The 13,215-nt window shown below is 40.9% G+C and overlaps 1 protein-coding gene across 12 annotated transcripts in view; it reads right to left on the bottom strand.

Moving 5' to 3' along the window:
- Positions 1-13,215, bottom strand: part of TACC2 (transforming acidic coiled-coil containing protein 2) — a 143,306-nt gene that overhangs the window by 35,921 nt on the left and 94,170 nt on the right. For all 12 annotated transcript variants that reach the window (XM_054831853.1, XM_054831856.1, XM_054831852.1 and 9 more), the window contains 2 exons: positions 8,662-8,825; positions 121-1,441 (listed from right to left, as the gene is read on the bottom strand). In XM_054831853.1, the coding sequence (XP_054687828.1) occupies positions 121-1,441; positions 8,662-8,825 (1,485 nt within the window). The remainder of the gene's footprint in view (positions 1-120; positions 1,442-8,661; positions 8,826-13,215) is intronic.

Raw genomic sequence — 13,215 nt, forward strand, 5'->3', positions numbered from 1 at the left:
TGGCTACCAATGCTCAACGGCATCTTCCTTTCTCTATTCAAATATAAACCGGGTGTAACTGCGCTAAGGGGTAGGAATGTGCTTCTTCAAAACTAGAAACATCTGTGCCCTTTAACTTACGTTTTTAGTGGCGTCTTCTTCTTTTTCGCAGGTTTATTCAAGTTGTCTCCATCAGTTCCGTTTGTTTCGTTGGCACTGGCTGGTATCTCAAAGGAAGCTGGCGATTTAGAGGGTGAGCTGGCTATCTTAGAAGACGACTTGAAAGGGTCAATAGAGTCCTCACACATGTCTGGCTCAAAACTGTACGTTTGTTGAGGCAGTTTGGGCGATTCTTGCATTTTTGTACTAGATGAGAATGGGTTAAAATTGGGATCATCCCACTTATCAATATCAAAAGTGTAAGAGCCTTTTGTGATGGGGATTTCATTTGGATCAGTGGGTGACTTGGTCGGTGTGGTTGGAGCATTGTCAAGCTTTTCCACTGACTTTTTAGTCTTTGGCCTCCGTAGTGGCATTTTAGCACCAGGCTTTTTACCTACTTTTTTGGGAGGAGGAGTACTCTCCTGCTGGTCTTCACTCACCCCTTTTTCTTCAGAATAATCAAACTCCAGCCTCACCGCAATGCCTTTGACTGGAGGGTCTTCTTGTCCTCCAGTGTCAGGCGGAGTCACCTCCACAGCCTCCGGTGCCGTTGTAAGAGGTAGCGTTTTCTTATTGGCAGGGGGAGAGTTTTGTACTTTGCTGCCTCCAGTGCTAAACGCACTAATCCCTTCAAAACTGTCTGGATCCAACGGGTAGGATCCTTCAGGCACAGGCGGGGCCTCCTGTTTCTCAGCAGAGATTTTAGAAGGTTCAGTACATTCGGGCTTTACCGAGTCAGCCTTTGCTTCAGATACTGGTTTATCCTCACCTGGGGCACAAGCTGCTTGGCCAAGGTTAGACGGTTCCTGTGGCGTTTCCTTCACCGGCGGAGCATCCAGAGGTTTTTTTGCCGACTGCTTCTTTTTTAAGGAAGCTGGTCTGGATTTCTTTGTTCTCTTAAGGGTACTAGAAGCACTACTTGAGCCAGTACCGTACGCATCTGCTGCCGGTGCTAACGTCTCACTATTGCCAAGATAAGATGCTCCATCAAAATCACTTGCTTGCAAGCTAAGAGATCGAGACAATGTAGATTTGGAAACTGGGACTGAATCGGTAGATTTTCTTCGAACATTCGCTTTGGGATCACGATTCTTCGATTCTGGAGAGCTCGGTCCTAAGGCATGGAGAGAATCAACCAACTCAATGTTATCAAAGTCCAAGTTGTAAGTTCCACTGCTGGCTATTGGCTTGTCCTCATCGAAGACGGTGGAAAAAGAATGGGAAGGGGGACGGAAAGGGCTTTCTTCAACTGATTCACTGTGTGACACATCAGTTATGGGTACAGTTTCTGAACATAATCCTGTGGGAACAAACAGAAAACACTGTGAATTTTAAACACATTTTTAAAACTGGAGCTTAATAAATTTTACTATAATATTACTACAAGTAAAAAAAATAAATGGACTACGCAATAATTAAAGGACATACAAACAAAAGTGACATTTCCAATATATAAACTAGATTAGGGGAAAAAATAGTTCTGTTCTCTCCAGAAAAGAATTCAAGGCAAGTTTCATGAAAACACAAAACATGTATTTGTAATATCCTCTAGAGCATCTCTTCTAAATTAATTATCACTTAGTTAAAGAGATGGATATAACCATAACATGCTATGCCAAATACCAGAAAAACTGAACATTGAGCACTTTATTACTCCCGTTTTCTACTATTATAAAGAGTTCACAGAACTGTGTCAGAGCTTTTATGCAGTAAATTCCCTGTAAATTATCTGATGCTCCAGCAATTACATGTTGATCTTAAGTTTTGTTTCCCATGTGCTATTTTTACCAGCTACCCAGAGGAACATGGCTTCCTCCCCACAATCCATCAATGCTGCTCCTCTCTCTGCCCCAAGCAGTCAATACGCTCCACTTTGACCTCATAATTCCAAGTTTATAATGAGACATGAATCACTGAGTATTTCATATGACGGAAACCATGGTAAAGGTAAGAAATTTAGTCAATCAGAGAACTGTACAAATATTCTCAGTTGAAAATCTTCCTTAAAACAGACCGCTAGAAGCTCCCTACAAATTACTTAAAACCGATTTCTCAAAGTGTAGTTCAAATTTTATATTTTTAAAACTGTTCTACCGAGCAGCTTTTAACTGTAATTAAAGATTTGAATGGAATCCCATAAAGATTTCTAGAAGTCTCTTGACTTGAGACCTGGGAAGTCTCTCTCCAGCTCACAGCTCAGGCTGGGGTGAGCCAGCTCTGGAGTGGATCGAAACACCCCGGTCTTTCCTATCGAAGCAACGCAACATTCTTCAATTTTTTTAATTATGCAATTATAAAGAAAAACAGTCAAACAAAAATGAATGCTTTTCTCATCCTTAAATGATTTCAGAGAAATTTCAACACCTCTTTTTCATCCTAATCTTGACATGTTTTGCCAAGTAATTCCCATTTTGCCCAGCTACATTCATTAACATTGTTCATAAAAGCAATACAGAGAGAGAATCAATAATTACTTTTAGTTAGAAGCTATGAATGGATTAAGAACAGAAAAAACAGGTTTTCTTTGTTTCAGAGGAAATAGTACGTCTGCATAGAGATTACAAGAATTGTCATTTATGGATGTAGAGGACAGAAAAGATTTAAGGAAACTGGACACATTTCCCAAAGCAGTACCTGAGTCTGGCACCACGTACCTCCAGGGATTGTCACAGGAATGACAGCTACACAGTTTCTCTTTTAAGACCGTGGAATTTTGCTAAGTTACATCAATTAAAATAATATTTTAATGTGTTTTTCTGCTAAATGAATACTGATAACACGGCACTACTTCAGGGCACTTTATTTTTCTCCTTCATCTCCGCTGGGTTGGGCTTGGTTTCAGTCTGGCTGAGAGCTCATTAATTAGACTTGATTTGCCAGCCGAGCTGGTGCTTACTTCACACACACATCACTTTCTGACACTAATGGGACCACTGTTAAGGGGACTCAAAGAGTGCCATAAAACTCCAGCATTAAGCTAATCTATACATTTTACACTGAAACGGGAATGGAAGACACTTAAGGGGAATACATCGCAACAAACACTGGCAGAGCTCTAATACGTCAGCAGAGTATAAATGTAGGTCAGCATGAAATAAAAGGGGATGCAAACAAGAAGTCGTCTGCAATTATGCATCGTTTTCATTCCAGCGTGCGCCAAAGGCCTCAACAGGATTGAGGCCCCTTGTTCAAAGTCAGTATAAACATGCATTTAAACAAAATAAAATAAAATAAAATACAGCAATGCCCTGCAGGACTTGGACTTTAAATAACAGGCTGGTAGAGCTGAGGTTAGGGATGTATCACAGCAGCAAAGAGAGCGTACAAGGCTTTCCAGCTACTCCAAGCAAAACAGCATTCAAATTTGGTGTGTTCCACATCGTGCAGAGCTTTAATCTTCTTTAATTGCTTATTTCTCAACTTCCTTCTAATCAAATCCTTTACTTAGAGCACAGATTTCTGCAGAGTGTTGCTCGACTCGCTACTATGATATTTTTATTGTTTCTTTATGCAAAATATGTCTCAGAAAACACAGCTTTTGGTAGAAGTGAAATGCTGCTGTTAGACTCTTCTGGCATTACAACACAATTGGCTCAGTACTAGCAACAGCAGAAATGCTGGAGAGCAAAACATGAATGGTACTCGCTATTGCAAGAGAACACGGCTTTACTACTACAAAGACATATGAAGACCTGACATTAACAGCATTAGCTCCAAAAAGCAGTGCCATTTCTCCTTTTACATCACAGAATTAAGCAAATCAGTATTACTAATCACAGTATTTTATTAAAATGCAGTTTGATCGCAAAGGAACATACTACAACACAACCTATTACAACAGGAGCTACGAAAATTAAGGCAGGACTTGCCCTAGAGAGAGCCCAGCACGAGGTTTTAAATAAGGTTTATGCCTTTTCTTGGCACTGACAGTCACCTACAATTTATACTGATAAGAGCTGCCCACAGGTAAATATTAAGTTTTATAAAGCATTCCAAGAAGATGAGTGATAGCAGGGAAGCCTACATTGCCATAAAAACCAGCCAATCCCCCCAAAATCCCTCCCATTTCATGCATTAAAAAAGAAGGTCCAAGTTCTGCTCCTTCCACAAGGAAATTTCTCTGATTTCAGATCAGGTATGAAACCCAAAAACAATCCCAAAACCAAAAGCAACAACAAAAACCCCCCAGACTTCTTGTATGCGGGTGATGAGACCTCTAAATGAGAGCTCCATGACATGCTCAATGCCTGGCATTTTCACCTGCTACCTATGATGGCAGAAGCAAAAGGGCTAGAAAGATATTATAAGACTGTTTACATTAATAAACAAAAGACATTTCTGTTGTTAGTATCAAAAAAAAGCAATCAAAAAAATAAAAAAATGCATCTTGTCAACTACATATTTTTTTTTTTGTACATTACAAAAGACCACGATTTTGATGGCGCTTGAGACGCTAGTAAAGCTTCTATGTCCCACAAGAACAGCGAGGTAGACACATACCTCGCTTGACTCAGCTTTCTTTAAATAAAGACCCATAAGTGATCTGAATAGGAACCAACCCCATGCCTGTGGTCCAAACTGTGGACTGATGAGGATACAAAATTTTAATTAAATTTCTACCGCTGCTTTATATTGAATGTGAAATGATAGGAGGCATTCGTAGGTTTAGGTCAGCATGGGTATTAGGATTTACGGCTTTTTACAGCCTCAGGAAAGAAGTGCAGAAACTTGGTGGCAGTAGTTGCACAAGGAGCTAGGGAAGTAGCCAAGGCGAGGGCAGACTGGTTTCGTTCTGATGCAGCATCACCGATCTCTTCCTCACCCGCGGAGCTCTCCGTGCCTTCCCCCCTCTGAGCACTGCAGTACCCCGGGGCATCCCCTACCACAGCACAGGTAGTGTGCTCTCCGGGGACGTGTTCACAAAAAGAAACATTTCCAAAAACTAAACTTTGGAACTTCAGTTTTGTTTTAAAGATATTTTAAAGAAGAAAATGAAATATCAGCTATAGGCTTATTGAACCTAAATCTGAACTATTTCTTTATAAATAATGAAAATATAGTAAGAGGTTAGAACATATAATGCACTTCTAGCTATTTTTAAATATTTTTCTCTTTAAATAATAACAAATTCTTCTAGTGGTGGAGCTGCACTGTGTGCTAGGACATTTGAGCATTTTGTTCTTTCTTGAAGTATCTCTAAAACAGGGGGAAAGCCAATAGGCTAAAAATAGGCTTTAACACTATGAAACAAAATGAAACACTATTTTGAAAGGCTTAGAAGCAAAATTTGACCAGATCTAATAAAGTAAATACAGAAGAAATTAAATTCTAGTTCTGTTTTCTACAGAAAAGCAAAGACAAACCCTTGGAAAATGCATACAGCATGCACCCACCTACTATTATAATGAAATAACGTAGGAGAAAAGTACACTTTGTCGAAAACATATAGGAATTGGAATTATACCTAACACTAGACATTCTGAAACACAGTTTATTTCAAGTTCCTGCTTGTTATGAGAAACCTTTGAAGTTAGGAAATCAATTAGTAGTGCTTTTTAAAAAAAATCTGTAAAAATACTTTTGCCATTCTGAGAGAAAACGTTGTATATAAAATTTATTTTCAATTTTTCTGTGTCAGGCTTCAAGAGGAAAAACACTGAAGCAGAATGTTTTCCATACCAAAAATTCAGTTTGTTTTTATCTGGGTCATCATCTTGCTACTGGAAAGCCTAACCTCTGTTTCCCTGGCACAAGAAGGACCTGAATATAGATCTCCCATATCCTGAGCGGCAGGCTGTAGCGCATAGAGGGTCTCCAGCTCTCACATCTCCCTGTGTATATAATTGGAATTCATTAATCAATTGGGGAAGGAGGCGGGGAGGGCAAAAGAAATGCCCCTGCCTAGGCAGGAATTCCTGGCCAGAAACAGGGTATTTAATGTTTTATAATTTAAAATGCTACCAAAATAATAAAAATAATAAAAAGCACCCTCAAAATCATTTGCCTCAAGAGTATAACCCATGTTCCCCACAAGAAACAAAGTATTTACGGAGGAACGGGAGGGCTTATTAGTGACACTTTCTGGGGTTCAGAGGTAGTTTCCATACATGCTCCTTTACTCCTCGTCCTCTCCAGACTTGCCCTCAGACTGACTCCCCTCTTCTACTCTACTGCTGATGGACTGGAGCCATGCAGCAGGTTTTAGCCCACCAGGAGCTGGCACAAACCCAGGATGAGTCTAGCTATATTTCACTTTCATCATATTTATTAAGCTAGCGTTGAAGTCAACCTAATTAAAAATGCTCCTCTTGGCTTTCCAGCAGTGGGGTCCAGCTGTTGCGCTAATGATACCATGCAGCACAACTGCAGCCGTCTGCATCGGTAATTATTGTCAGATATAGATGAAATAATCCTTTTAACACTTACTATGCTTCCTCCTTCCATCCAAACACACGCTCCATCACCAACCCCATGTAGAAGACAAAGCCATGCAGCTGGTGAACCAGAAACCCAGCTGGACATCGCTGCCTCTCCCTGTGCGTGTGCCAGGCTCTCCGGTTGCCCGTATTCCTTACTCCTCTTTTACTGAAACCTATTTATTTAGCTGTATGGTACCAACGAGGAACTGTGCTTCAACTGCCCATAACCCCAGAGGAAGGGACTCATTCTCTTTGTGTGCAGCCACATGCATAACCTATGAGGTAAGTAAACTACGAGATAACTGTTACTCCAGTGGTTTAGAAAGTACAAAACGTTTAACTGTTCGCATTTCTGAAGAAGCATGCAAACACCTAAGCTATGGTCTTAGTATTATTAATTTCTTCTATGGATTTCTAAAACAAATGAACACTTTGTGTTGCCCTCTTACATTGAATTTTTTCTGCATTACACATCTTCCTTCCCCTGTTGTGTAACTGCATTTTACATAATTTTGGAATGCTGAGCATAGCTCTGTTAGTTTGTGGTAACTTGCCTCCTGTGGACAAATCTTACTTGCAAATGAAATGTTTTCATCTCTGCCATCCAATGGCCTTCAATACAGTTCACGCTGGCTGTGAATAGACATATTCAGTTTCCTACCTTTCTTCAAAAATATCTGAAAGAAAGGAGGGGGAGGTCTGGGATGGAGGGAGAAAAGAATCACATGTGCCAGGGAAACACATGTGTAATCAAGGGTTTGAAGATAATCTACTGCGGTAATTAAAAACACACTCCAGTCCTGTTTAGCATATGTGTTCTTTTGTTCTCTCAGCACTTATTTTGTAATCATTAGATAACAAAAGATTAGAAAAAGGAAAGAAGATGGAGAGTGAGTAATGTTGTTTGCTACAATGAAGAGGGAACTCTAACAGCAGAAAAGAAAAAGTGTTGGGATGTCTCAGTATTTCATTTTTATTTTGTGGAATCAGTTTGTTGAACATCTTTCTAGCTTCCTATAAACTCGTATAATAAATCGTGATCTTAAAGAGCTTTCCTTAATGCATAACTCCCAGGAATGCATTAGGTGGCTCAAGACATTTGCAAGACTTATTTGTCACTTTTCTGAAGGTTTAAATCAAAGCCGGACAGCCTTTACAATACACGCATTGCTTTGCCCACTGCTACACACAGCCACTTCTGCAGTGGAAATGGAAGCTTTAAAACACTGCCCAGCAATGCTATACATCTTTCCAAATGAAATACAAGTGAGCTTCAGTCTGCTTAGAGGAAAATTACCTTTATACAATTTAGCCAGGTGATCAAGCTGACTTGACTTTCAGATGGGAAAGAAGACAGCATAATAGGGAATTCAATCTTGAATTGTTGAGCTGTCATCTGACAGCCCAAACAAAGCTATTTTGGGCTAATAGAGTGCTTTCTACTCCCTCATATTCCATTACTCAATTTGGAGAACAAAGAACACTTTTTTGGGGGAAACATTTTCTTTGTGCTTTTTTAAACCCTTTTTAAAGGTTACTTTGCCAGTATGTACCAAATTTTATGTATGTATATTATACATACATTCACACATAATCCTGTGTTCCTCCTATACTGTACCATAGAGCAATACTGTACCTCAGAGCTAATATAAATATTTCTATTGCTCTGTGAGCTTTTTGTTTACCGTCTGTTTCAGCTGATAATATGTTTGAAAACACCATTTAGTTAACCGTCACTGTTAATGGTGCTCACCCAGGTACCTGCATCTGTATCTCATACCTCATTCTTTTTACTCATCTGACTCTTGTCAAAATCCTACAATTCTGAGAGGAGGGAATGAAGTTTGATTCAAAAGGAAGAAAGGTTTTTCTAGAAAACTCCTCTTCTATTATTTGCCAAATGTTACAGACAAATTCTCCAATACTTTATTCCAGGAGGCGACAGTTTTTTTCCTCGCAGCATGGATAAGGCCCAGCATACACGAACTACTCTCCCAGGAAACGTTTTATTAGCATCAATTCCTTGCTTGTGCTGACACCAACACCTCCCTGCAGCTTCACCTTCCTCAGCAACCTGTCCCACTCGTTACATGCTCCTTACCTGTGTCTTCCAAGGGCAGCTGGGGTTTTATTTCTTGTTCTGCTATGTCTGCTACAACTGCTGCTGCCGCCGCCGCTTCGGGGGGTGGCTGCGGAGGTGAAGGTGGTGCCTTAACTGGTGTAGTGGACTCCGGGGTCTCAAATGCTTCTTCAGAGTCAGAGCTCCTGGTGAAAATCAAACGAGAGACTAGTGAGCAGCATAAAGATTCATGTTTGCAGGTCATACTTGGAAATGAAGGGACAGACCTCAGCTATCAGGCTACCCTTGCATTTCCCAAAGGAGATTTTACATTGCAGCATGGTTTCCAGAGCAGAACATCATGGCTATGGTCTTCTCCATACATAAGTATTTATGTCACTTAAGCCTTCTTTGTGTTATAAAAGTGAACACACACTTGGAAATAAATCCATCCTGCAAAGCCTGCTCTCCAGTGTGAAGGAGGTTCTGTCACACAGACAGCACCACTGACACCCCCGTGTTAGTTTCTAAAACTCTCCTTGGCACAAGCGTACCTTAATCCACTAAAAAAATAAAAATAAAAAGGATCTTCTCAAGAAATTTCACAGCTTCATCATAAAACCCATCTAAAACAGCATCAAATTTCTGCGTGTGCTCCTGCAGGTGAGAAGGCAGGCATGGAGATACCTGAGGTGCAGCAAATCCTTGTGCCCCCTGCTCCCACGGAAATACTACATTCTATTTTTAGCAGAATTTTACCATAGCCCTTTTCAAACAGTAAGCATATGGCTTTGTTACACAAGTTAAGACAACTTGTAAAATGTACCGAGTCCTGGTATTAACAATAATCTTTTTCTAGCACCACGTGCTCACACAGACACAAAACCCCAGCAAGAAACCAGCAGCACCCAACATGGAGCCAATCAAATGAAACACAAGCTTGAAAGGTGGCAACTGTACGAAATAACGGGCAACCTCAACATTAAGTGAAGATCTAAACCACACAAGGACGCATAATTTGCTCTTACAGCAGTACTGCCTTGGGAAACTGTCCTTCTAGATCTGAAAACTACAGATCTTATTTGTTCTTAAACCAAACTGAGACCAAATTTTAGCATTTCTTCTTGAAGCCTTTTTTTGGGAGCAAGGGATGCAGTAACAATGGTGTCAGATTCCATATGCACTGAACATATGTTCGATATATGTTCAATAAGCATTTCTGTTGGTCAGATGCAGATTTTTACCACTGGCCTGTAATAAAGTGAATTGAATATATGAGAATTTCCTAAAGGACAGGACTGATCTGCCTATTTCCAGCGATTCTTTGCATGGCTGTAGTCTCCACTGCTCCTCATGGCTGTCCGCACCCCACACGCCAGTGCAACGGGGCAAGCATTTGCCATGAAATGAAAAGCCATTTCATCCCCCAGATGCACTCTACAAGCCGTCCTGAATCGCGGACTCTTCTCGCTTTGTTCCAGTGAAAAGATAACTCTGAGCTGCCAGATTCTGTTTGGTTTCGCAAAGTTCACGATTACTTTGAGCAGCTCAATGTCAGGAGAAGTACAAGCACAGGATTTGCATTCATTTACATTTGCCTAAATCTATCGCAGCACGAAGCCTTCGGTGAGCTGGGGAAGCAAAGACCCCGCTGTCACCCCTGACAGCTTGAGGAGCAGAGCAGACCCCCAGAATCCCAGTGAGAGCTCCCACCTCCTCGCATGCCGTCAGGGCACGTGCCACGGCCCTGTCTCATCACCTCTACTCCCGTGCAAAGCGAAAGGATTTCTACTGGCTAATAGCTTTGGATGTTTGCCTTACTTGGGGATTTTTGAAGATTTTTTTTTTTTATCCCCAAACTTATGTCACTGCCTGGAGAACTGCTCAAAAATAGTGCGCCTGGCTTTCGATGCTATCTATTGCTGCAGCTTCTCCAAATACCTTCTTTGTGTCATTGCTTAAACCGTACTCATTCATCAGGCCACAGAACAGGCCGACTGGAAAAGGTAGGCTGCAGCATTTTAAAGTATGTCCCTTCAAAGATGCACCAACACATTTTAAGTTCAAAATATTTTAAGCTTCAGAACAGCTGCAAACAAAGAGCTTCTGTAAATAAAGCTGCACAATAGGTATTGAACAAAATGCTGCTTTCTCCTCTTTCCACAGAGCTGGTTCAGGAAACTTTTAAATGAAAGAATCAGAGAAAAACAGAGTTGTGTGATATTTTTCCAGTAGAGAAATGTTTCTTCTGTCATAAAAATAAACCTAGAAAGTTATCGTCTAAACGAACAAACTGAAAGGTAATTCATATCTCTCAGGCTTTCGCATAATTCTTCATTGTGCTGTACTTAATTAATGTTTTACTCCTTTCATGTCGAACTCAAAGTGTTGCTCTTTAATACTGAAACAATAACGTTTAGACTCCTTTTTTTCCAAACTATCTGTATAGCACATGTAACAGAGAGTAAATATATAGATATACGCAATATAACTGAAACTGAAAAAAATCTCTATTTTCACATCCTACTCGTATTTGTAACTGCTTTGTTAAACTGGCTTGATGGAGCACTTCTGCGTCCTCCTCTATTTAAATGATGGAAAGACTCTGCACATGTTTATCTCCCTTTGAAATGAGCTACCTTTGTTTCCTTGGTCTCTTCCTTGGCTGAGGTGGGCATAAGCATTCGAAGTAAAGAGAAATGTTTGTTCTTTTCTGTTCACTGTATGAGCTTCCACTCTGGAGAACCTCCCAAGTCCGTGGACAGACGGTTGTGCCTCAGCTCCAGCACAAGGCTTTGTTTTGCTAATATTTAATAATCCCCAAAAGATTCTGATGCAATACTCCTAATTTTCAGCTGCACCCCTCCATAAGGAGCAGTGTAATCAAATAAGAACTGTCTTAACTATAATCCAAATGCTGCTGAGTTTGTGATGAGAAGCAATCGTGCTGGCAAAATACAGTATTTAACAAAGAAACATGAAGGGAAGCTGAATACCAGAAAAACGTTCTTTGTCATAGCCTGGGATCTGGGAGAGAGCATAAAGCCTGGAAGCACGTACCAGGACTACGTTCCAAGGTCTACATTCCGTATATCCTGGAAAAATCAGATCCTGTGTTCAGTTTTCCTTAGTGAAAATACGGATGGCCTCTCTTACATAGGATATTTTTAAGACTACAGTCCTACTTTTAAACTGTAAGAAAAGATTTTCCCAGAACAACAGGATTTCCTGTGAAAAGGAAATTACATACTTCAGCCAGTTCTATTCATAATGTCTTTTCTCTGAGAAATACATGGAATACCCAGAAAGAAAATAATGCTGCTGTGAAGTTCATGGTGTAACACAGATTGCCAAATTGTGATATGCCGTGAGAATCTGCACCAATTCAAAGCTGTGCACCGAGTAGCCACCATGGATCCAGCTGTGCCCAGGCTCTCACGAAAGGAAGAGCCCTTGAATCATCGGGAATATTATTCTGAAGCTCCAGCCAAGGATGAAGCAGGGTGAGATGGGATGCATGGAGTTTAGAGGTGGAGAACGCATTTGCTGACCCCAGCTCATAATGTTGTGGAGATGGGGCGTGCAACTGCAGAGTGCAAGTCTGAGGGCTAGTTTGTGGGGCAGCGATGAAGTAAAAGCTACAGGAAGGACCATACACTCACATGTCGCTTTAGCCAGCTTGGGAAATTAGTGGGAGCTTGTCTTGATAGCCTCTGTCATATTTTTCCATCTGTATCCTTTAGGTTTTGTACATAATGGGAAGCAAAGTATAGACTGTAGAAGCTACAAAGTGATTAGATGATAATAACAGAATACAAAATGGCCAGAAATATTCTCTAGTCCATCTCTTTCACCTCCCTTCTTGAAAGATACCAGTAAACATAAATGTAACATGCAGAGATGGGGGAAAGAAGCGGGGGAGAAATGAGAAATGCAAGACTCATGCTAGACCAATGCAACTCTGGCAACACCGCATCACCTTCTGGAGCAGGAGCGCTCCCACCCTCATCTGGGAGCTTTGAGGTCTTGTCCAGCCTGCTACATAAATCTCCAGAGGAAATTCTGAAGGGAGTCATTAGGGTTGACTTTTCTTCACCTTTGGCCCTGCTGAAATCCAGCCTCATATGTTACATTACCTATTTTTATAAGCCACAGATGCTCATCATTTTAAGCCCTCCTCTATTTCAGAATGAAAAATTGCCTTTTTGTCACTGTGGCTGGAAAGCAGTCAGTAAGCAAGAATGAGATTTCTTCATTCCACTGCCTCTCCTCACTCTTTACCCTCTTCAGGCACGACAGCCCCTGAAGTGAGGTCATCCTAGTCGTCACTTGGAAACTCAATTCATTAAAAAATAGTTTGCGACAGAGCCATGGCCTTCAGCCACATCAGGAACCCTGCCATCTGTCTCAGGTTCTTCTAATATTTAACCTACAGCAGCACAACCAATGCAAGTGTGCACTCTGGTTTTACTCCACAGGCTTTGCGCAAGGACTGAGGTCAGCACCATCACTTCCTACGGAGGGGCACAAGGGAGCAAATCTGGAATCCCTTTGTATGTGCCAAGGGAGCTCCACAGGCTTTTGTAGAATTACTTC

The sequence above is a fragment of the Grus americana genome, chromosome 7 (assembly GCF_028858705.1).
Source record: "Grus americana isolate bGruAme1 chromosome 7, bGruAme1.mat, whole genome shotgun sequence".
Taxonomy (NCBI): Eukaryota; Metazoa; Chordata; class Aves; order Gruiformes; family Gruidae; genus Grus; species Grus americana.